Source organism: Chelonia mydas, chromosome 3 (genome assembly GCF_015237465.2).
Source record: "Chelonia mydas isolate rCheMyd1 chromosome 3, rCheMyd1.pri.v2, whole genome shotgun sequence".
NCBI classification, from domain to species: Eukaryota; Metazoa; Chordata; order Testudines; family Cheloniidae; genus Chelonia; species Chelonia mydas.
The window spans coordinates 86877889-86903979 of record NC_057851.1 but is presented as its reverse complement, the minus strand read 5'-3'; the positions used below and the strand labels follow the sequence as shown (position 1 = coordinate 86903979).

The window sequence follows — 26091 nt, the reverse complement described above, 5'->3', positions numbered from 1 at the left end:
CCTTTAATTAGCTGCACAGATCCTTTTTCTGGATAACAGTTCCCCCTTTGGTTATATCTAGTCCCTAGATATTGTAGCAAGTGGGTAGAGTCACTCTCTCTCCTATTTGGCCAATCCCCATTGTGGTGCAGCCTTGTGAGACTTTTACCTTTGTGGTACCGTATATGGAGTTTGAAATCTGTATTTAAGTACTTCCCCTTAACTGCTCACTGCTTCCTGTATGAAAGGGAAGACCTAATATAAAATGCCAATTTATAAACTATAGTAAATCAGCACAATGATGGGGGAATAACATAGATGAGATTGCAGCTCTACTTTCTTTGTTACATATTCATAATCTCATAGATTTTATGGCCGGAAAGGACCATTATAGCCATCTAATCTGATCTGCTGTCTAACACAGGTCAGAGAATTTCCCCCAGTAATTCCATAGCTTCTGGCTGAGCTAGATCATATATTGTAGCAAGACATCCAAACTTGAGTTAAGTTTTTTGGCATAATGTGACATCATTTCAAGTCTCTCATTTGTCTTACAACATTTGTATAGTGAAGTGGGTCTCAACCTGTTTATCATTGTGGGGTGTTACCTGGGCCATCAGTTGAGAACCACAGTGCCCCCCCCCAATTGTCCCCGACAGATCCCTATGCCCAGCACCCTAGCCCCCGCCCAGAGACCCCTCCCCAGAGTGGGGCCAGGAGCGGATCCCACTGTGGGGCTGGGCAGCAGGACAGCCCTGGACCCCGCGGCGCGGCATGGCAAGGCAGGGCAGCCCCGGACCCGGCCACACGGGGCAGGGCAGCCCTGGTGGACCCAGACCCTGCTGCGCCGGCGGGGCAGCCTGGCATCCCGGACCTTGCCACGCAGGCCTGGCAGCCTTTAACACATAGCTGGGCTGCAGCTGTGTGCTAATTGGGCTGCATGCAGCCCGCGGGTTGAGAACTACTGGTATAGTGAGACTAGCATTGCTACCATTAGCAGAGATGACTTAAAGACATATCACAATATTTTTCTTGTTTTCTCTATTGTAGCCAATACATGTATAATCCTGTCTCAGATTGTCTAGATCAGTTGCCATTATGGAATACGGCGTTGGAGGGGCGTGTGCTAAGCAGTACTGCGGCTTGTTCCAGAGGCTGATATTTTATGCACTTCTTTATCGCAGTGTTTAAAATGAGAGGGGATTGTTACTTTGCTCCATGATAGTTAAATGGATGTTTTTCACAAGGGTTATTTTCTATGCTGTGAAACCATAGCAGATAAATGTGCACTCACACTGACTGTATTATTGCCTTTCTGCTGCAATCAGGCTTCCATGACAGAAGATACGGTAAAAAAAAAAAAAAGGAAATTAAGTTATGCAGGAGATGAAACTAAACTGAATACTGCATCATAAACCCATTTCCCCCCCACCATAAAAACCCAGTGGCTCCAACACATGGGGAAGTTCTAATCCTCATCTGAGTTGTGTATAATGGACTGAACTGGACGAATAAAACTAAACAGCCCCTTAAATTTGGGAAATTTGCATTTACATCCAAATCTGAATGCTGTGGCTTGAGACCATTTCTGTAGGATCCTGTCTAGGGTTGCCAACCTTCCAGGATTGTCCTGGAGTCTCCAGGAATTAAAGGTTAATGTTTAATTAAAGATTATATCTTCTAATGAACCTTCGCAGAATACATCCAACCAAAATTGGTGACTGTAATACTGTCTCCTCTTAAATGTATATGATGACAGGTTAGCATTATGTGTTTATTCCCATCAGGGCCAGCCCTAGACCTAATGGTGCCCCAGGAGGGGAGCATCTTTGGCACCTCCCCTCCATTTGTTAAACATTTGAATACCTTATTTTTCACTGCATTCGTAGCCCATTTTAGGACCGATGTGTGGTTTGCATGTTTCTGCATCTGTTCTTTGCTCTGTTCATGTGTAGGAACACATGTTCCAATAAATCCCTTCCTCCACTCACCGTTGCAGCCCCTTTCTATAGAATTCTTGAAAATGCTGTATATAGAGGCTCATGGGCAGGGCCAGCCCTAGACCAAATAGTGCCCCCCAAGCCTGGCATCCCAGGTCGCCTGCCCCTAAATCCGGCTCTGCTGCCCGCCCCCTCCACAAACACTCCTATAGAATCATGACCCTTTTAAAGGGAAAGTTATTAAAGCATAACTGGAGTTTTGCCATATGTTTTGATCATCTGCACTACATTCGTGTTGGGTACACAGAGCCCTAGCCAAAGGCCCACTGAAGACAATGACAGTCATTCCATTGACTTCAGTCAGCACTGGATTGGACCCATACAGCACAAATATTTTCAGAATTCCAGGAGATTTTGTGGCAGTTTCCATTTAATTTCAGTTATCTGGCAACAATATCAGGCAGTGGTATGAAATATTTAGAGGATAATGTTTGCAGTCTCTAAAGGTGGGATTTAAATAAGAAAGGTGTTTAAAGTTTTATTATTATTATTTTAAAAGAAACAAACTGCCCTAAAACATGGTTAATTCTTGTGGACTCTAACTTTAACATAAGTAGGAGCATAAGGCACTAAGCATTCGAAATTGACATTTTAATGCACAACAGTAGAAAACTTAAGAATTTTGATTTAGATTGATTTGAAGCCGTAAAAAATTGACCTTGTAAACATTTCCATAGGAGGTAGAACACATACATTTGACTATTTGTCAAACAAGAGAAAGTAAACAGTGACTCTGCAATCCTAATAAATAACAAGCATCACAGGCATTAAATAAACAATTTTTATACAAAAAAGGTTTACGTGAAAGACTGAAACAGTGTATTTAATAAATTAAAAATGGGAAAAATCATCTCTTCACAGCCAAGACATGTCTGCAAGAATCGTTGGTTCTTTCTGCTCAGCCTGAAGTTATGACTTCAGAACCGCATTGATGCTGACAATTTCTGAGCAATTCATGGGCAGGGCACAATCTGACTACAGCTTGTTTTCTGTGTGGGTGTTAATATCTTCAGGCTGGGTTCCTTAAGACCAGTTTTTAATACTTTTTCATCCCAGTCATTGATGGGCTTTGACAACTAACAAAACCACCGGAGGCTAGAACTGGAAAATAAGTGTAAAAAAATAAAATGCCTCTCCTAATTCAGGTGTCTCCAGCAGCTGCTCCCATGAAGACCGTGGTGATTGGTGGTAAAGATGGCACCATCTCTCTGTTGGGCTGCCCATGGGAGTCCAGCGTTTCCTGAGAGGGATACTGGTTAGATGTTCCGTACATGCACTGGGAGGAGGATGCAGCTATTGCAGTTTGCATATTAGAAGCTGTGAAAAGAAAGGTAACTATCACTGCACGTTGTCTGTTCGATTCTCTCTATCTTAATCTACAGTTTACTTTAATTAGGTACAGGCCTGTATTCAGACATGCCATCTCCCTAAACACAGGTAATGGGGAGGGCAGGGGGGCTGAAATCTGAACCCATTCTGGATTCAGATATGAATTTCCCAAATGGCTCCTCTCTTTCTAAAGGGATAATCTAAAATCCCAGATCTGAAGGAACATCTCTGAATTTTTAGGATGTTACAAATCCAGCTGAACTTCACAGCAGGAGGCCATCTCTAACACAAGGCGTGCAAAATGAAGCATGTTTGCTATTCCTCCTCCTCCCCCATCAAGCATCATTCATTCCAGTATTGACTCTTAAGGCTTGTCTACACTTACAGCGCTGCACCAGTGCAGCTATGTTGCTGTAAAGCTTAGTGAAGACGCTAACTGCACCAATGGGAAAGGTTCTCCTGTCAGGGTAGCTACTCCACCTCCCTGAAAGTTGGTAGCTAAGTTAACCGGAGAAGTCTTCCCGTCAGCATAGTGTGTCTACACCAGGAGTTTGGTCGATACAACTGCAACGTGGCAAAGTCACACCCCTGAGCAATGTACTTGTACCAACATCTGTTAATAGTGTTGACCAAACCTCAGACTGCACCATTGCCTCCAGGTGTAAAAAATCAAACCTTCCACCTGGCAAATATCATCACTGGACACAAAAGGCTCTTGATGAGGACAATCCCTAGAGTGTTTTTTCCCTGCTGAAGTTTCTCTTAAAGAAGCCAGCCAGCCAGCAGTGGCTATTTGGAAGTCTCCAGAAGAACCATAGTTAAACACTGTTTGGGGATTTCTTTATGACTGGCACAGGTGAATACAGCTCTTTAAGAAGTTATTGCAAGGAAAAGAACAAGGGCACAGTTAAGTGGCAGGATGAGTGGGCAGCTGTCCATTCGTAGATTTGGGGAATCATTTTTAGTCTGACTGTCTTGCCCAAATTGTTGCTCACACTTATTACCATGATTGTTCTCACAATCAGGAGACTGTATGTGCCAATAGCAAATTAACTGTTTTCAGATTTGCCAACAGGGATACCTGACTGGCATGTGCAGCCACAGAATTAGTGCACAGTTCCACAAAATTTTTTGCATATTTCAAAAGTGTGGCCCTTTTAGTCAAAACTAGTTTAACTAGAAGACAGATGCAAATCTCTCGGAGAAAGTGGGCAAGAAGGAGCCAGAAAGAGAGCTGGGGCGATCATATTCAACCACATGTGGAGGATAGCCCTGAGCATTTCAACATTGCTAAGTCTTGAAAATTGCTAACCATTAACCATTAAAAAAAGGGAACATCACCAATAACAAGTTATCAAGACTCAGGCTTCAGTGGTTTGGAAACTCCAAGAAAAGGCATGATCTAGTAGAGTGCAAGTGAGATGGGATTCAGGCTGAGCTGAAAACAAATGCCCTGTTCTGTGAGCATTTTTGAGATTTTGAAAAAAATTCCCATCCTGAATCGTGACAAAAAATCAAAATCGCAGAAATTTTCCGAGAACTGGCAGAAATATTTTACAGTTTGGGTGAATGAAAACATTTCATCGTGATAACGTCAAAATATTTTGTCTGAATGTCAGTCTTCCCCCGCCCACCTTTAAAACCTTTTTTAAAGTCTAAATAACCAACATTTCTAAATGAAAAGTTATTTCGACTCAGAAACCTCAAACTTTTTGTTTCAAATGTCAAAACTGGATATTTTGGCAATTTAGAACCCCCCCCCAATGGTTGTGTTATTGTCATGTGAATTCATAAATTCATAGATTCCAAGGCCAGAAGGGACTACTATGATAATTTAATCTGACCTCCTGTACAACGCAGGCCATAGAACTTCCCCACAATAATTCCCAATGCACAGTTTTCAGAAAAACATCCAATCTTGATTTAAACATTGTCGGTGAGAATCCATCACAACCCTGGGTAAATTGTTCCAGCGGTTAATGACTCTCATCATTAAAAATTTACACTTTATTTCCAGTCTGAATTTGTCTAGATTCAACTTCCAGCTGTTGAATTGTGTTATATATACCTTTCTCTGCTAGATTGAAGAGTCCATTATTAAGTATTTATTCCCCATGTAGATACTTATAGACTGTAATCAAGTCACTCCTTAACCTTCTCTTTTTGAGTTGGGAGATTCATTGAAGCTTGAACAGTTTCAGTTTCCCACAGCTAGCATTTTTGGACCAAAAAAAGTTTTGTTGAAAAATTCCTGACCAGCTCTACACGTGATCTGTCTAAAATAGAAGACATTATTCTTGCCTCTTTTGCCTGTTTATTGCACAAGATAGGCAGAAAAGTGGGGAAAAGAAATCAAATAGCTGAGGTCTAGAAGCAAATACATATTATGTATATAGAGCCTAATTATGCTGTGATTTACATCTTCCTTGCAGTTCTTCTGACCCCATTAATAATATTGAATCAAAATAAGGGTCTAGTATAATGCAGCTGACTTCCATGGAGTTAAAGGGGGATGAACTAGTCCTTTATTCTTAATATTTACCTTTCCAACCACCTTGGGATCACACAGTTCTCACTCTGGTAAAACTCACTGACATCAGTGGATGTTTTGCCTTAAGTAAGGACTACAAGATTTGGCAAAGGTGTTTAGACTACACTGTATTAAGGTGTTACCAGGTTCATAGTGCTTGCTTGATCATCAGAGGTACTTACTTATGGGGGTCCGACAGACTATTGAAGATGAGGAATCTGTATAGTAGGAGCCTGCCTGTTTTCTTCCATTGTCATCTAAGATGTTGAGTGGGTCATGAATGTCATTGTATGGCGGCAGTGGTCGAATGCTGCTTACACTACTGATTACAGAAACATGCTGATCCACCATTGAGCCAAGTCTGTGGGATTCTGGGTAGTTTATGTTGTTTCCATAGTATCCTATTGATAGGAGAAAAAACAAAAAAGTAAAATAAAATAACTACATAAAAAAGAAAGATTGCTCTAGTGGCTTGACTGCATGACTGGGAGTCAGAAGATCTGGGTTCTACAGCCATCTCTGTTAGTGCCTAGCAGCGCGACCATGGGAAATCCATTACCCCTCTGTGCCTCTGTTTCCCCATCTGTCCAATGGAGGTAATAATACTTCCCAGCGGCACTGTGAGATTTCAATTAGTTAATGCTAGTAAAGTGCTTTGAGAACTGCTGACAGATCATGCTCTTGAAGAGCAAAAATGATTATCATCAGAGATGGGTCAAAACCAAACGCTTGCAGCTGAACCCATTAAATTTTAGGTAGTCTAGGAATAGCATCTCTAAGTTGAAATTCATTGTTCCAGGTCAGCTCCAAAACCAGAAGGGGCCAATTTTCTGGGTTCCTGATATGCTGTAGAGAAAACCTAACTAGAACAGTCACCCTTACAAGAATTTGGTACAGTGGAATGCAAAGCAAAACACTTAACTTTTATATGGCCTTCAATTCAGACTTCAAACCCTAGCTCAAATATCTGGATCTAGTTCCAAACCAGACTTCTTCATTTTCTATTTATCCTTGTTTTGTTCTCTTGAATATGTATATGAAAAACTAAACAAGGATTATTTATAGAACTAATATAAATTAGCTACAAGTCACTGGTTGTAGTGATTATGGTACAATAAATCCATTATGTAAAATCCACTTCTTTTAAGTTTTCCCTAACTAGCTACAGTATGTAGTTCTTAGTGAATTCCTTGGCACACAGCTTATTAAACACTAAGGCATTATCTATGTGCAATGAAGAGAGAAGAGAATCTAAAAACTTGCCCAAGATTTTGGCACAGAGTGAATCTTTCAATGTAAAGTCAGAGTCAAACCTATCTCAGCCACAATCAAGTAGTCAGAGGAGCATCTACTCAGCTTCATATCCCTAATTCAATTCTGTGCTTTTGAAAATTTGACCCATAACAGTAAACAGATTTTGAAATGGATAGCCAAGAAAAAATACAAGAGAAGAAAATTCTAATTATAATGGTATTGCATATGTGCTGTGCCTTTCATCCTGAAGGACCCGAAAGCACTTCATAAACTGATCTACAAGTCACAGTCCCAATAGGAATCATTTCACCGACCACATCTCTGGGGTGGGACATGGCCACTGTTTTAAGTTCACAGCAATCCACACTAGGACCAAAATCCTGAATTGCAACCAAGCTGTGCTTTAAGCTACTTTTGTTTTGCTACCCTTGCCTGGGGGCAAGCTGGCCACGGGACTTGTCCTGGTATTAAGAAGAGCAACTTGAGGGTTGCTCCATTTGATACCAGCTGCCGAAGGGGCTCTTCCAGCAATGGAGATTGCTGAAGCACAGAGACATGGGCCATACTCCCTTTATGCTCGACAGGCCAACTCTGCTAGAGGCAGGTTAGCACAGGAGCTGCTAAGGCACTCTGTGCCACCCGGGTATCCCCTGGGGCAGTAGGAATCGGGAAGTCAATCCTCAAGTAGCTAGTTACACTGGCTTTACAGTTGCTTTGTGTCATCAAAGCAGTGGCAACCAGCCAGGGTGCACAGGAGGATTGAAGTTGTGGACAGGAATTGAAGAACACCTTATGTGCAAAAGACAAAGAGCAAGTATTGCCTCTGGGTATGAATACATAATCCGAGAGAAAAGAAGATGATTATAAAGATTAATACCATTGGAAGCATTAGGGGGATATGTTGCTCCTGGACAGGCAGCAGACACTGAATTGCCCAGGAAATTGAAGCTCCCAGTGTTCAAAAACTGCATATTGTGTGTGTCCTGTGTAGTCGAGGAGGGACCGTAGTTGGAGGGAGACCTGGGATTGTATGGAGACACAGCACAACTGCTACTGAAGTAGTCTCTGGAGAACTGCTGCTCACTCAAGGCTGCGAATCGACTGTGCTCTGCCCTGTGGTGATAAACTCCTGAAGGGGTAGGGGTCTGGGGCCTGAACATGGCCTGGTAATTGGAATTGCTTCCATAATAGCTCTGATTGGTTTGTGACAAAGTCTGGTAAAGGGGCTCTGAATAGGAAGAGCAGTGTGAATGTGTGGATAACACTGGGCCTACACTTGGCGGTCTCCCAGCCATTGGGCCCTGGTTGATAACACTTCCTCGATTGGCCATGGCTGGGGAAATGGGTGGAGTCATCAGATGACCAGTGCTTTGAGAGAGCTCCAGCTGACCTGAAAGAAACAAACATTAGTGTTTGGTAGTGTTCATGCTGTGATATTCTCAGATGCTGACTAGAGTGGGTTTTTCTAAAACTGTAAATATAATACAGTGGTGAGTGTGTGTTATGGGTTCCCCTCTATGCTGCTCTGCAGAGGATCTGTGGGCCCTCAGTTCAATCTCTGGTGTGCTGGCCAACATGGCAGCCACCACATTCAATGGAGGAGGGGGGCACCTCTGGTATTCAAACTGCTGTGGACCTCAAATGTTTGAAGCAATGATGCTTCTATCCACTGCTCAAAGGAAGTTCCTCCTGAGCATCTGAGGTCCACAGTGGTTCGAATCTACAGATGTGCTTCCACTTAATGTGACAACCACCCTCTACTGGCTAACATGCCAGGACTGAACTGGAGAACTCTAGAGCTAAAAGCATGAGTGGCTCCAGCTCCAGCTCCAGGGCAAATGCTCTGCAGCTAGCGACTGTAACAACTCATATCCTCTTTGAATTGGCTTAGGGGGGACCCATAACACAATCACCAGTTGATTACATAAAGTTTACACACTGTTATTCCCCCTTTAGTAACTATAGACTAAAAGAGCAATTATATCAATAAAGAGAAGATCCTGATGCATAGAATCACAGAAACGTAGGGCTGGAAGGGCCCTTGAGAGGTCATCTAACCCAGCACCCAGAGCTGAAGCAGGACCAAGTGTACAAGACAATCCCTCACAGGCGTGTGTCTAACCTGCTTTTAAAAACCTCCAATAAAAATCTCCACAACCTCCCTTGGAAGCCTATTCCAATGTTTACCTATCCTTATAGTTAGAAAGTTTTTCCTAATATCTAATCTAAATGTCCCTTGCTGTGGGGCGATTGAGCCAATTACTTTTTATCTTTCCTTCAGTGGACATGGAAAACAATTGATCCCTGTCCTCTTTATAACAGCCTTTCACAATTTTGAAGATTGTTCTCAGGTAAATCCTCAGTTTACTTTTTTTTCAAGACTAAAACACGCCTGTCTTTTTTAACCTTTCCTCAAAATTCAGGTTTTCTAAACCTTTTATCATTTTGTAGCTTTCCTCTGGATTCTCACCAATTTGTCCACCTCTTTCTTGAAGTGTGGTGCTCAGAACTGGACACATTACTCCAGCTGAGGCCTCACCAGTACAGAATAGAGCAGAGCAATTACCTCCTGTGTCTTATATATGACACGCCAGTCAATACACTGTTGACTCATATTCAGTTTGTGATCCATTATAACGCTAGATAATTTAGAGCTATTTGAGTTATTCCCCGTTTTGTAGTTGTGTGATTGATATTTTTTCTTTCTATGTGAAGTACTTTGCACTTGTCTTTATGAATTTCACATTGATGAAGTCAGACCAATTCTCCAATTTGCAATCCTGTCTTCCAAAATGCTAGCAACCCCTCCCTGCTGGCTGTAATTCACAAATTTTACAAGCGTACTATCCACTTCATTGTCCAAGTCATTAATGAAAATATTGAATAGCACTGGATCCAGGAAAGACCCTTGCAGGACCCCACTTGATAAGTCCTCTGAGTCTGACAGTAAACCACTGATAACTACTTTTTGAGCAAAAGTGCTGACTCTGTGGGTGCTCTGGAGCTCAAGCACACGCGGGAAAAAATAGTGGATGCTCAGCACCCACCAGCCATTGTGGTTCTGTGGCCCTAGGGCTGGCCATCAATCAGCTGTTCGGTGGGCCCCGGGGCTGGCTGTCAATCGGGGAGGGGCTGGTGGGAGGCACTTGCGGGAGAGGGTCAAGATGAGCGAACTGTGGGCAGGGGGACATCGGGGGAGGGGGTGGAGTTGTCAGGGGAGGGGGTGGAGTGGGGGAGGGAAGAGGCGGAGCGAGGGCGGCACCTCAGGGGAAGAGGCCCAGCAGGACCAGGGCCTTGGGGGAAAGTAGGGGTGGAGCACCCAGCGGGAAAAACAAAAGTCAGCACCTGTGTCTTTGAGTATGGTCTTTCAACCAGCTCATAGTAATTTCATATAGACCACATGCCATTATGAGAATGTCACATGGAATGTGTCAAAAGCCTTACTAAAATCAAGATATATAATGGCTACAGATTTCCTCTTATCTAATAACCCTGTCAAAGCAAATAACCCTGTCAAAGAAGGAAATTAGGTTGGTTTGCCATGATTTGTTCTTGGCAAATCCATGTTGGCAATTCCTTATTACCTATTATTTTCTATATGCTTAAAAACCAATTAATACCTGTTAGCTGCATATTTTCACTGTCCCCAGTGGAGAAGGGGTTCAAACCAGAATATAAACTGCTGTGCTGGTTGGCAGACAATGACACATACGTTTGCTCTGCAAGGCACTCATTTTTGACTGAAGTGTCACTAGGAAGGGTAGCAGCTTTGTTGCGGTTTGCGAGGAAGCAAGAGCTTGGTGATGCGGTAAAGGCAGCTTTACTTGCATCTGGAAAAGTATAAGAAAATTCTTTTCAGAGTAGCAGCCGTGTTAGTCTGTATCCGCAAAAAGAACAGGAGGACTTGTGGCACCTTAGAGACTAACCAATTTATCTGAGCATAAGCTTTCGTGAGCTACAGCTCACTTCATCGGATGCATTCTTGATTGTGATTGTATGCATATATAGCATGTAAACTCACTGTCTGTATACATCAGCATGTGAACCGGCTGATGAGAATACAAGGGGCCTGTTAGTGATTCATTAACATTGTTTGGTCTCTTATTTTAAAACAAAAATCCTACAAAGCCTCCAAATTTGACATAGTCAACATATGCAACTTTATTAGTGTCACTCTAGTCTTCCCCTTCCCTGCTCAAACGCCTTCCATTGTGTTCTATGTCCATAGACCTACATCATAACAGAAGAACTGCTCATAAATGAAGCAATACCGGTAATTATTTGGGTCAAATGTATCCCTCTGGAAATGTCATTAAAGTAAGTGGAAACACTCCAGCCATGAAGTCAATTGAGTTACACCAGGAATGAATTAGGCTTATAACATTTAATCCTTAATCATATGAAGGGTGGAGGAGGGGAGCTCAAAAGCCCATAAAACTCATACATTTTATAGTGTTGCCTGGCAAAAAGGTACTTGTTCTTTCCAGTACTTCTCAAGTTCATTGCTCACCCTGGGTGAAAACCTGGCGCCAGTGAAGTCAATGGGAGTTTTGCCATTGTCTTCAGTGAAGCCAGGATTTCACTTCAGGTCCTCAAGTCCCACCCGAGTCCCCAAGTTGAATGCAAATTTTTCATAGCACAAAACTCTGTAAAGCTGAATAATAATAATAATAATTAATTAATAATAAAAGGCCAATTTCCCCCCTCAGATTAAATCAATGGGAACTGCTTGTATTAAAGAGCAGAATTTGACCATTAAGAAACGAAAAGCTGAAGACTGATTTCATTTAGACTGGTGTAAATCCAAAGCAACTCCATTGAGCCCAGGTCTCTCGATTTATATGGTGTAAATGAGACTTGAATTTGGTCCAAATACAATTTCTTGAGCTTTACTGACCTTTATTCATCTCACAGCAAAGTGCCTGGAGTATGATAAAAGTGTCAAGGTTAAAGTAGAATGATAGCTGGAAATGCTTAAAATGCTCTTTTAAAATTCCTGTTGTGCCTTTGCTCATATTAATACTTCACCAAGGATACATTTACACTGGAATAAAAGACCTGCAACATGGCCGCAGCTGGCGTGGGTCAGCTGACTCAGGCTTGTATGGCTCGGGCTGTGGAGCTAAAAATTGCTGAATAGATATTTTAGGCTTGGGCTGGAGCCTGGGTTCTGGCACCCTCCCACTTTGCGGGGTCCTAGAGTTTGGGCTCCAGTCTGAGCCCAAACGTCTACATAGCAATTTTCCAGCCCTACAGTCGGAGCCCTGCAAGCCCAAGTCAGCTGACCCAGGCCAGCTGTGGGTGTTTAATTGCTGTGTACATGTACCCTAAAGGTGAAATACGGCTCCAGTCCTGTAAAGACCTTAACTTTAAGCATATGGGTAGTCCAACTGGAGTCAGCGAGACTACTCATGTACTTAAAAGTTAAGTATGTGCATACGTCTTTTCACGGTCTGGGCTTAAATAAATAAATAAAAACAAAAGGAATCAAATGTAACAATCAAGTTACCCAAATTCTTCATATACTTGTCCAATAGATTCTGGAGTTCTTGTTCTTTGTCATTGTTGAACTGGGTCTCCATGGCAAGCAGGATGTACTCATCTAGTAGCATACGGATCAAATGAAAAGAACCTTGGCGGGGGTGGAGGGAGAGAAGAGAGAGTGTAATGAAATTATCTTTGTGACCATCTCTCAACACTTTACAAGAAGCAAGTGAAACAAACAAATAATTGTTGGACTTTAAATGACCTGCCAAGACCAACAAGGAATAGTGCCTAACTTCTCGCTCTAATCTCTGTTTGCACTGGCCCACCTAGCTCAATATGTTTACTATCCTGTAGGCTATTTGGCCACTAATTACATCAAAGAAAAATACTGATGAAAGTGAGACATGCTTTATACATGAAGAGGGCACACACTGGAGGTAGATAAGGCTGCACTCCGCTAGAATGAGCCTGACTCTGCTCTATTTCTGTTTGTCTTGTACTAAATAACCAGACAATGGTCCACAGAGTCCTGGAGTTGATTTCAAGGAAACACCACATTCAAACCAGATCTCCCACTACAGCCTTTTCAAATATCATTTGAATGAAAAATAAAAATGTAACATCCAATACAGAGATCAGTTGATAAATGATGCGCTAACTGTAATTTGTGCTGAAAAAATTTCTAATTTAGAAATATCAGTTTCTAAAGTGTCTAAAGGACACTAAAATGTTAAAAGCTTCAAAGTATATGAAGTGTGAACTTGAAATCTTAAAACAAATAGGAGCAGGATGGTGTGTGTGATGTCCATTATCCCAGAGCTAAACCATAAAGATATTTTGTTAAATTCCTTGTAAAACGGCTTGATGTGAAAAACAATTATTTTTGCAAACTGATTCAGATGTATTATTCTTATTTAAAATCACTTATCTGGACCTCTTTTCTTGGGAAATATGATTGTGTATTTTATTGCCAAGTTAAATAATCATAATATTACCTTGTTCTTACATAGCACATTTAATCATTATTATTCGTGGTATTATTATTGTTATTTAGATCTCAGTACTTTACAAAGGCCAGTATCATTATCCCCATTTTATATGTTGGGAAATTAACTCCTAGCACTAACTCAAAAATGACAAAGAAATATCAAACCTTTAAAAATTGACATTAATCCTAGGGTACCAACTAATTACTGCTAAGAATGTTCTTTAAAAATGCAGTTGGCAATGTATATAGAATAATTATTTGGGCTCTGGTCAGAGAAACATTCGCCAGAAGACAATTCCATATGCTTGGGAAGTCTGGATAGAGTTCCAAGCAGGTAGTTCATAAAGGAGGGGTTTTATAAAGCCAAGGGTACCAAAACTTGATGCGTTGTTTAGGGTGAGATTATGCATCACTCGGGCACCAAAAAAGCTCCATTTGAGAAGGAAATCTTGAGCTCTCTTCTTCAGTGACCTCCCATTTTGTTTGCTTGCCTAAAAGAGAAAGGAAGAAAGAGGAATCTATAAGTAAATTATGTTGACTCCTACTTGTCGGGAATCTTATTCAGCCTGTGCACGTGGCCACACAACACAGCAGGGGAGACAGGAGAGTGGTGTCTGCTTGGCAGTTCACGGGATATCTTGGGCAGTCTGGCAGGACAGTTTGGCTGCATGACACGCGCTCTGCATGCACATACTTAGTACTTCAGAAAGGATTAGTGCGCGCTCTCGCTAGTGCAAGCGGGCTGGGGACCCGGCCAGGCCTCCAATGAGGCAGGCTGCTTTCCCTTTTGGCTGTGAGCTGGATGGTTTTTCTGCTGGGCTCCCGTCCTAGTACTCAAGATAGTAATACCGCTCTATACATGTATAGGTAGAGAGGAAAAAACTCTTTGCACTGTATTATGCCACCTACAAACAAAGAGCTGGAACTGATCCCTGTGCTTAAACTTCATATGTATACTATTCAGTGGGCCATTTCGCTTGTCAAACAACAAAATGGGAAATCTAGTATCTTAACACTGGGGCTTTTAATGCTAGCGGCTCATTGTTGTCACTTCACCCTGACAGGGCTTTGCTTCATGTGCTAACATTATAACCTGTCACTTTTGCAAACAGAAAGAAGCGGTGTTGTGAATTTGACAGTGACTGCACTTTAACATGAACAGAAGGTAGAGGGCAATGGGAGGATTACATGTTCTGTAAATGATTAGCTCTGACTCAACTAATCTCGACTCCTACGGGGGACTATTGGTAGGGTTTGTTTTTTTCCTAACCCTGGGAAAACAACCCTGGAAGCCATACCTGCTTGCCTTTGTATCGTATTACATAATAGATGCTAAAGGGGGATGATCTCCTATCTTTTCTGCCTGCTTTGTTTATCACTGATTGTCTAAAAGAATATCCCACATCACATTTTAGATTGTAACAGTCAAATTCTGCCTTCAGAGAAGAGGGCTGAAACCTCACTTAAATCAGTGGGAGTTGTGCATTTGTGTATGTAAGACAGTAAATATCATAATGCTGCTTTATAAATCCATGGTACGCCCACACCTTGATTAGTTTGTGTAGTTCTGGTTGCCCTGTCTCAAAAAAGATATATTAGAATTGGAAAAGGCACAGAGAAGGGCAACAAAAACAATTAAGAGTATGGAACAGCATAAGGAAGTGTTATTTACCCCTTCACATAACACAAGAATCTGGGGTCACTTAATGACATTAATAGGCAGCAGGATTAAAACAAACAAAAGGAAGTACTTCTTCACACAACACACAGTCAACCTGTGGAGATCTTTGCCAGGGGATGTTGTGAAGGTAAAAACTATAACTGAGTTCAAAAAAGAATTAGCTAAGTTCATGGAGATAGATCCATCAACGGCTATTAGCCAAGATGGTAAAGGATCAACAATTATGATGAGATAACTGGCTCTGTGGATGAGGGGAAAGCAGTGGACGTGTTGTTCCTTGACTTTAGCAAAGCTTTTGACACAGTCTCCCACAGTATTCTTGCCAGCAAGTTAAAGAAGTATGGGCTGGATGAATGGACTATAAGGTGGATAGAAAGCTGACTAGATTGTCGGGCTCAACGGGTAGTGATCAATGGATCCACGTCTAGTTGGCAGCCGGTATCAAGTGGAGTGCCCCAAGGGTCGGTCCTCGGGCCAGTTTTGTTCAATATCTTCATTAATGATCTGGAGGATGGCATGGATTGCACCCTCATCAAGTTTGCAGATGACACCAAACTGGGAGGAGAGGTAGATACGCTGGAGGGTAGGGATAGGATACAGAGGGACCTAGACAAATTAGAGGATTGGGCCAAAGGAAATCTGATGAGGTTCAACAAGGACAAGTGCAGAGTCCTGCACTTAGGATGGAAGAATCCCATGGACCGCTACAGACTAGGGACCGTATGGCTAGGCAGCAGTTCTGCAGAAAAGGACCTAGGGGTGACGGTGGACGAGAAGCTGGATATGAGTCAACAGTGTGCCCTTGTTGCCAAGAAGGCCAATGGCATTTTGGGATGTATAAGTAGGGGCATTGCCAGCAGATCGAGGGACGTGATCATTCCCCTCTATTCGACATTGGTGAGGCCTCATCTGGAGTACTGTGTCCAGTTTTGGGCCCCACACTACAAGAAGGATGTGGAAAAATTGGACAACGTCCAGCGGAGGGCAACAAAAATGATTAGGGGACTGGAACACATGACTTATGAGGAGAGGCTGAGGGAACTGGGATTGTTTAGTTTGCGGAAGAGACGAATGAGTGGGGATTTGATAGCTGCTTTCAACTACCTGAAAGGGGGTTCCAAAGAGAATGGATCTAGACTGTTCTCAGTGGTAGCAGACGACAGAATGAGGAGTAATGGTCTCAAGTTGCAGTGGGGGAGGTTTAGGTTGGATATTAGGAAAAACTTTTTCACTAGGAGGATGGTGAAGCACTGGAATGCCTTACCTAGGGAGGTAGTGGAATCTCCTTCCTTTGAAGTTTTTAAGGTCAGGCTTGACAAAACCCTGGCTGGGATGATTTAGTTGGGGATTGGTCCTGCTTTGAGCAGGGGGTGGGACTAGATGACCTCCTGAGGTCCCTTCCAACTCTGATATTCTATGATTCTATGATTCTAAGGATGCAGTCCCACACTCTGAGTGTCCCTAAGCCTCTGACTGACAGAAGCTGGGAGCGGACAACAAGGGGTGGATCACTCAATAATTGCCTTGTTCTGTTCATTCCCTCTGAAGCATCTGGCACTGGTGAATATCAGAAGACAGAATAGTAGGCTAGAGGGACAATTGGTCAGACCCAGTATGGCTGTTGTTATATTATATGAGGGCTGAATTAATCTCTAAGGGCTCTATTCAGCATTGTACTTAATAATAACAATGCCTATTTCTTATATAATGCTTTTTATCAGTAGATCTCAAAGTGCTTTACAAAGGAGGTCAGTATCACTATTCCCATTTTACAGGTGGGGAAACTGAGGCACAGAGAAGGGAAATGACTTGCCAAAGGTCAACCCACAGGTCCACGGCAGAGTCAGGAATAGACCTCAGGTCTCCTGAGTCCAAGTCCAGTGCACTAGCTACTAGATTACACTGCCTTCCCTTAATGTACTCGCTTACATTAAGGAGCTCAGTAAGATGATATAGGACGTTAGCATTACAAACCATTATATTTTCAAACAAAAATAATTGAAAAAAAGTTCCTCTCTCACTGGAAAGGCTTGATTCAGGATTTGGTATTTGACTTTAGATCACTGATCTCACTATCAGCTGAAGCACTGAATTTTCCTCATCTCTTTGTTCTTCTAGATGCTTACGAATCACAAGCTGGGATGTCATTTATTATTCCAGATATAACCTGGAACTCTGAATGCAGGTCTTAACAGGCAAGGAAGACCCAAATTTAAACTATTTTGTTTTGAAAATATACGTGTGGTTGGTCACAGACAAGCATAACAATCTTAATTTAACTGTACACAAACCTTCACTCTTATGATTTTAAATTTGCTTTACAAAAGATTTTCAATTCACAATTCATTATTTTATAAAAATAATTCCCACCAAAATCTTGAGTAATACCAGTGCACTCAGCCTAAAATCACAGCGAGGCACTTTCCATGCGGTTATTCTTTTCATACAAGAAATCCTTCTGCAGATTAGCCAGTCCTGATTCCATCTACCACTTTTTCTTACACCACACTTAATGTCACACAAATATCATTTCGAAAAAAACAAAGATCTCCGTCTCTGAGGACCAAATCTTGCTCACACTCATTTGAGCAGTGCCACTGATGTCATCTATACAAAGGTAAGGTGTGAGTCTTTTATTTATTTTTACATCATTTTGGAAGTGCTGATTTCAATGTCGTAGTCATATAGAATTGAGGTTTTCATATATAAAACACTTGCGGTGAGATTTTCAGAAGAAGTGAGCACTGGCTTAACTCTGACCTTATTGGAGCAGATCCTCAGCTGGAGTGAATTATCATAGCTCTATTGACTTCCATGGACTGATGACAATTTACAGCCACTGAGGATCTGTCTCATTGAAAAATCATTGTCTTCAGGGAGAAGAGAGTTTGCCCAAAGCTGAGTACTTCTGAAAATCCCATCCTTGAAGTCAGTGGGACTTCACTTACATGATTAAGGGGAGCAGGATTTGGCCCTGAATCAGACAGAGCAGTTGAAAGGTACCTTGATAACCCTTTGCTCAACCACAGTATCCAACCATTCAATAAATGATTCCACAGTGGCATTCTTCTTTAGCAGGTCCTTCAGTTCTTGGAACACTGTAATAGAGTCATCTACCATGTAAAAAGGAAAACACATCGTTGCTCGCTCCTCTGAGTATGAGAGAAAGCCACTCACCAGTCACTGACAATTTTGTAGCATGGAAAGGAAAGGAAAGAATTAGAGCATTGAAAGAATGGAAAATTCACCAAGGAAGCAAGCATTCTTGTTTGTGAGCTTTTTGTTTTTGTTTGTTTGTTTTGTTTTAAAAAGCTCTTCCACATTGCAAATTATGGGAGACTTTAAGAAAATGGAGAATTTTCCCATAAAATAAAATTACACACTAAGATACTGACATTTTTCATTAGTTCCAGGATCTGTTCTTGGAATCATGTCTAACTCTAAATTTAATAGGACAAAGAACAGCTTTACCATACTGTAATATGGATGATCGAAACAATGGATGACTCTCAGAGTGTCTTAGGTTTCTCTGACTTCTTAGGTTCTTACAACATACAGCAAAACTAAGCTACTAACCCTTCCAAGATTCTCCTTTTCTATAAAATGTCTCATTACCTGTCCAGTGAATTCCCAGCTAATCTCTCTTTTCTCTCATGCTAGGAGAGCAAGAACAGAAAGGAAAATATTAAAAGAAAGAAAGAAAGAAAGAAAGAAAGAAAGAAAGAAAGAAAGAAAGAAAGAAAGAAAGGAAAGAGCAACTAAAATGAAAATGTGACTAGATTGTGAGGCATTTTTAAGAAAAGAAAGAACAACATATACTTTGTTCAACCTTCCATGATCAAAGTAACAAAATGTAGAAGAACATAGATGCTGCTGCTCTCAATTCTGCCAGTTTTTGTCCAAAATGTTCCTTAAGTGATTAAAAAATATCTTTTGTCACCACTTAGTATATTCAGGCACTGAGGAGAAGGTGGCTAAATCCCTTTATTCTGAGCCAATAGCTATAAGAACTGGTAAAAAAAATAGAAAAATGATTGTGTGAAAAAATTCAAAATTTTGTAGCTGTTTCCATTATCTAGTTTTTGTGACATTGTCTAGGATATATTTACTGACATTTTTCATTTTAGAAAAAAGGCCATTTTCAACAACAACAAAAAGGTTTTTATGCAAGCAATGTAATCCAGCTCTAGTAGCTATTAAATAAAGCTACAATTAAGTATTAAACATGCTTTTAGATCTGTTTCTTAAAACCCGTAAACCCCATCTTCACTATCAAATGACTGTTAAAGAGACATTTTTCAGAAACTAATCAGCTGTGTTGACCTGTGCAGATGGTGGCTAACTTTTAAAAAGAGTTCTCATGACAATTATCAGATAACACAGATATTTTCTCAACAACCATTTTAAAAATGCCCAGCTGGGATGCCAATAACTGACACAACTGTAAAAAGAAAAGGAGTACTTGTGGCACCTTAGAGACTAACCAATTTATTTGAGCATAAGCTTTCGTGAGCTACAGCTCACTTCCTTGGATGGATTCAGTGGAAAATACAGTGGGGAGATTTATATACATAGAGAAGATGAAACAATGTTTTCAAGACTGATATTTGCATGCAGAATTTGGTAAAAGCTTCCCTTTTTGTTGGACACATTGGGGCCATTTAATGGCTTTTTTAAAATTCTGGAGGTGAATCCTGAATTAGCATAGGGCACTCAAAACCTGTAAGTGCAAAGACATTTTCTTCAATCCATCGTCACACAAACTAATTAAGCATAAAATGCAATTTTTTTTATTTTACAAAATATCTTACCACAGACTTACATTCAGTGTAGACTTCCCCATCAGATTCCATGCTGCCTGAGACTGTGAGAAGAGCTTGAGACCCAATGCTATTCAAATCTACCTTCTCAATATCAGCCACCATGGAATTCACCACATGCTGATCAAAGAGGGCTGGTCGAGCAATCTGCAAAAGACCATAGAGTTAAATGCTAAAATCTGCACCTGTGGAAAGAACTGAATAATTTGTGGAAGAGGAAGGACCATGCGCTCTTTCCTTCCTTTTTTCAAGGCTGAGGATTGATGTGGCTTTTTCACTGATTAGATACCACCATAAGAATACAATTATTTCAACATTGACCAAATTGAACTGCCATGACTGAGTGAGAATTGATTCAAGCTCCATATTAACTAACTCTTAGCTTCCCCTTGCTTAGTTACATATACATTATAATACTTTGTTCTACTAAAGTGCCTTCCATCAGAGGCTCTCAGAGTAAATTTTCAACTCCACTGTGATATTTCTGAGTAACAGCCGTGTTAGTCTGTATTCGCAAAAAGAAAAGGAGTACTTGTGGCACCTTAGAGACTAACCAATTTATTTGAGCATAAGCTTTCGTGAGCTACAGCTCACTTCATCGGATGCATACCGTGGAGAGTGTAGAAGATCTTTTTATACACACAAAGCATGAAAAAATACCTCCCCCCACCCCACTCTCCTGCTTGTAATAGCTTATCTAAAGTGATCACTCTCCTTACAATGTGTATGATAATCAAGTTGGGCCATTTCCAGCACAAATCCAGGTTTTCTCACCCCCCCCACCCCCACCCCCCACACAAACCCACTCTCCTGCTGGTAATAGCTTATCTAAAGTGACCACTCTCCTTACAATGTGTATGATAATCAAGGTGGGCCATTTCCAGCACAAATCCAGGGTTTAACAAGAACGTCTGAGGAGGGAAAACTGGGGCACAGAGAAATTATATGATGTGTCCAAGGTTACACAGGAAGTCTGTGGCAGAGGCAGGAATAGCCTCTTGTGTCTTAACCACAAGACAGTGTTTCCTCTGATATAGTACACCAGATAATAAGATGATGTTATTTCATAATTGTGAATGACTGCATGTTACTGGTGCAGAGCTAGCACCACTTACATGGGTAAATCACAAGTTAATCCAAAAGGTGATGAACTCACTAACCACTGCACTGAGGAAGTCATCACTGGGAGAAAGATCATTTGATATTTTCCACTTTGGGAATAAACAAATACCCTTTTATCCCACTTCATAATTTGCTTGCCAAAGCATGGAAAGATTTGCAAAGAAAACTCCTGTGGGGATTACAGTGTTGTCACCTGAAATGGTAACAGACTCATGGGTCCAATGACTATAGCTGGTCAAAATATGGGAAAGTTTTTCATGAACCTTTCACTGTACAGTGTTTTGTAGTGATTCAAATTCTCATTCTGGTCTCCAAAGCTTACCTGAGCTAGGTGTAAGAATGATGTCTGTCGTTTCAGAGAGGAAACAAATCTTCGTGCAATAGGCAGTTTCTTAGCTGCCAGGTCTTCTGGTAGATTTTCTAGAGATGAAACAACCCACTGTTCCCAGTTTTTAGCAAAAGTTCTTATATCTGCCAATAAACTACAATAAAAACAATATATTTAAAAAAGGCCAACATTATGGTAAAATATTGCATCAGTTTAAGGGGAAGAGTTTGAAAAGCCAAGGCCATCGGAGATAGCAGCAGCACAAAGACCTAGACAGACAAATAATCTGCAACAATTTTTCCCCCGGGGAAAAGAACAGAGAGGCTCTACGGATAACAGATAATAGTCACATTCTTAAGGCATTGTTGGCAGGTACTTAGATATCATGATGATGGGTGTGATGCAAGAACCATAATAGTATTCTGAAAATAGTGGAAATTAAGCTTTCGTCTCACATAACAAGCATGTTCTAGTCCCCTTTGTCTTCAAAGAACCTTCACTCAACCTATCTGCCTCTCCAGCTGCTGCCCCATCTACCTTCATCCCCTTCCCTTCCCCTTCAGATTCTCTTCCCCAAACTGGCTACTTTGTGCCACCCAAGTAATACGAAGGAGCTGGAATCTGGCCTTAGCTGGCCAGCTGAGAGCTCCCCTTTCAGCTAGATGGTTTAGCTAACTGTTGGGATATATGCCATGGCACGAGAATGGCAGAGATGTACAAACGGCTACCTTTAATGAATTAACTCTAGCAGAGCTAGCAGGAGTCTGTCTACCCATGCTGCGAATCACACCTCCCAGATGTAGTGTAGAAATACCTGGGGGGACTATACTCATCTGGTATAAATTAGAGCAGGCCCAAGGCTGCCATAATTAAGGCCGGCATTGGAGGTGGTAGAAATTGGCACCTAGAATAAGGGCCGTAACTGGCTCCTTGACATCTCTCTCCTTACCACTCTCCTAAGAGCCTGGTGCAGGAAAAGATCTGTCCCACGGTGTCAATAGTGATTATGGGCCTAATCCTGAAACCCTCAGTCATGTGAGTAGTCCCACTAAAAACTTATGCTCAGATAAATTTGTTAGTCTCTAAGGTGCCACAAGTCCTCCTTTTCTGATTTCATAGGGCCCACTCACACAAATAAGGGTTTCCATCATTGGAAATTTTAAAATGGCATCATCATTCAGTCTACTTTGATTACAGCTGTAATGTGAAAAACAGCAGCGGAACAGAGAGCAACATACCAGTAGAGTCAGACTTTAAAATATTTTGGAAAAAATACACGCAGGTCTACATCTATACATTCCATCAGTTCAGACTGTAGTTTGCCCTGTACTGCACCATTTTAGAAAGGTACTTAAAATTTATGTTGTGACTGAGTAAAAATGTTCTAAGCTTAGAATTCTATCGTCACATCGGCTGTTTATTCCATCTCTCTTTGGAGCATTTGATTGCCTAACCATTACCCAGAATATAGCATTATAGTAACTGCCAAGTACCCACCTTTCTGGCATTTCTTGCATTGTTGCAGGGATGAGTACATCTGTGAGGACCTTGAAAAAAGTAATAGAAAATTGATTTACACCTCCATAGTCAACACATTCATACAAAGAAATTTAACTTCTGAGAAATTTAATTCCCATTGTAAGTTCCTGGAGGACTCTTCCATTTACACCTCTTTGAATCTTTCCTCAGGCCTCTTAAGGAAAAAAATTCCAGGTAACGAGAAAAGAACTGGACATTAAAATAGGGGTCTCTTTGCTTTGTTAGTTTTGGATATTTTAATGTAACAGTTGAAGCTCACAGCATTGTCATGTTTTCGTATCTGCTGCCTTTATTCTGATCAAGGGAGTCACACCAAGTTAGTTATAATAATGCATTTCATAGAGGTCTGCTCCAGAAATGTCTCCAAAATTCCCCTGTTTTTGTCACACCTGAGATTATTGTTATGGAACCAGCTGGTAGTGTTAAATTCAGCAATGATGACACTATGGATAGGAAGGGTGGCTTGGGGGTTACAGCGTTAGATTGGGACTCAGGAGAGCTGGGTTCAATTTCTGGCTGACACAGACTCTCTCCATAGCCTGGGGCAAGTCAGTGTGCCTCAGTGAAATGGGGCCACTGATACTTCCTTTCCCCACCCTTTGCCTCTCTTGGCTATTTAGATTCTTTGGGGGCAGGGATTCTCTCTCACAATTTGTCTGTAGAGCACGGAGCCATGCTCCTATCTTAGAAATACCTTAGGTACGTATATGACCCCCATCATCGCAGTATCTGAGATAGCTCTGTAGACACTATGACTCAGGCTGGACCTCAGGTTCTGAAGCCGAGGGAGGGGCGCTGGCTCAGAGACTTGCTGCGTAGAAGTACTCTAAATCACCTGCCTACAGTCACACAGGAAGACTGTGCTGGGGAAAAGACTTGAACTCAGGTCTCCCAAATCCTAGGCTAGTGCCCCTAAGCATTAGACCATCCTTCCTCTTGTATGGGTGGAGCCCAGAGGATTTTCAGGGTCTGGTGCAGGTCCCGGGACTCAACCTCAAGTAGGGGCTTGGTGCAGGGTGGGATTCTAGTCCCCTGGTGGAGCAATTAGGGTGAAATAGCAGTGAATATTATCCTCTCTGATGGGTTTTATTTATCTGGCACAACACAGGGTTTCTTATACGTCATATAATAAAATGAAATTTGTTTCTACGAATAATGTTAATGGTATAATAATACAATAAAATGTTAGTTTATGTTTGACAATTGTTATGCCAAGAACACCTTTAATGCTTGAAAGTGAGAATTAGGGAAAATGACATAGAAGAAATAGCAAATTCTTTAATGTGATGACGTTTTGGGGAATTCCACTATTCCAGATTTTGAATTCTGCGCTTTGTAGTATTTTTTCCCTTTTAGCTCAATCTTAGTTTAATTTGTAACAAATACTTATGTAGATACTGTGTTTTTAAGCAGAAAATCCATGATAAACTCAAGGCACAACATGTCCTGTATCTGGAACTGATGTTAAGTGGCACAGTCCAAGAGCAGTAATTCATCTTTATACTAATCTCCTACACTTTTTATTGATTTTCATAATCAATTGACATGAATCTAAAATTTGCTACTCTGTTTGCTGCTTGATATGCTTCTATGAAATCCTTTCCCTGCATTTTGTAGATTTTTTTTTTCATATTTTTATCCAGTCAAGAAATGAACATAAATTACAATAAAAGACTCAATGCTAACTAGGTCCAAAGCTCTCCATTTGCCACAAACACTATTTTTGATAGGTTTCAGAGTAGCAGCCGTGTTAGTCTGTATTTGCAAAAAGAAAAGGAGTACTTATGGCACCTTAGAGACTAACAAATGTATTTGAACATAAGCTTTCGTGAGCTGAATGCATCCGATGAAGTGAGCTGTAGCTCATGAAAGCTTATGCTCAAATAAATTTGTTAGTCTCTAAGGTGCCACAAGTCCTCCTTTTCTTTTTACTACTTTTGATGTTTTCTGATTTGCAGTAGCCACTTCATTTAATCCACATGCAACTGTGAAACCTATCAGGAAGATAATGATAATCCTTTGTACTTATGTGATGTCTCTTATCTGAGGATTTCAAAGAGCTTTACAGCTATTAATTAAATAAGGGCCAGATTTTCAAAAGATCTCAGCACCCAACAGCTCCCAAACAGGTGTTTGAAAGAGGCTGTTTCCATTTTATGAGTGCTAAAAAATTGAATCAGGGAGAGATCAAATGCCAAATGTTAAGGGCCTCCCTCAGGCCTGGTCTACACAAAGTTTTTAGACTGATTTAACTATTTCGGTTAGGGGAGTGATTTTTTTTTTTTTTTTTTTGGCCAAAAAAGTAAAATCAATACAATTCCTAATATGGATATCAAAATACAGGTATAAAGGTTTTTATCCATGTCCTACTCAGCCAATGAAGTTACTGTGTATTTCCTTGAGTAAAACCTGAGTAAGAACCTCAGGATTCGGTCCTAAGTGACCTACTCAAGAGCACACAGCAAGTAGGTGGGAGAGGAGAGAATAAAGTCAGTACAAATTCTGCTCGGACACCAACTTTATGCTAATGATTATAGTGAAGTTGCTGCTGATGTACAGAGGTGTGAGGGAGAGGAGTCAGGCCTCAGGAATCTTGTTCTAACTTCTGCACTGTATTTTTACTCAAACACCTCCTGTTAAATAGCTGTAGATTGACCCCGATTATCCACAAAACTGAATGCTTAACTCACCTTGTAGAGTACTGAGTCGCAAACACAGAAGATGTCAATGATAACAGGATTTTCGAGCAGGGGAAGAAGGTGGTCAGGCATTCCTTGCCAAAAATGTAATAAGAAATGCTGGATCTGGGGAGGGGAAACAAAACACAGAGACAAATAATGTCTTTTCTGCTACCTATGCATATATAACCAAGAATGCGTATTCAAACAGCCTCACCTCTTCGAAGTTCCCATTAATTGCATTGTCAAGGACACACTGACAGTGTGTTTTGTACATCATGATAAGGGTATCTACCTGTTTTGGAAGAGAGAAAGATTAAATAGGATCTCTTACCACTCTCTGTTAGTGCTGTGAT

The 26091-nt window shown here is 41.1% G+C and overlaps 1 protein-coding gene across 1 annotated transcript in view; it reads right to left on the bottom strand.

Moving 5' to 3' along the window:
* Window positions 1-2414: 2414 nt before the first annotated feature.
* The window catches only part of RFX6 (regulatory factor X6), a 51321-nt gene continuing 27644 nt past the window's right edge, over window positions 2415-26091 (bottom strand). The window contains exons 8-19 of the mRNA XM_007056767.3: window positions 25953-26030; window positions 25748-25861; window positions 23016-23065; window positions 21513-21672; window positions 20071-20215; window positions 18252-18361; window positions 13941-14058; window positions 12602-12724; window positions 10713-10922; window positions 7970-8482; window positions 6021-6239; window positions 2415-3314 (exon numbers count right to left, since the gene is read on the bottom strand). Of these exons, the coding sequence (XP_007056829.3) occupies window positions 3121-3314; window positions 6021-6239; window positions 7970-8482; window positions 10713-10922; window positions 12602-12724; window positions 13941-14058; window positions 18252-18361; window positions 20071-20215; window positions 21513-21672; window positions 23016-23065; window positions 25748-25861; window positions 25953-26030 (2034 nt within the window). The 3' untranslated portion in view covers window positions 2415-3120. The remainder of the gene's footprint in view (window positions 3315-6020; window positions 6240-7969; window positions 8483-10712; window positions 10923-12601; window positions 12725-13940; window positions 14059-18251; window positions 18362-20070; window positions 20216-21512; window positions 21673-23015; window positions 23066-25747; window positions 25862-25952; window positions 26031-26091) is intronic.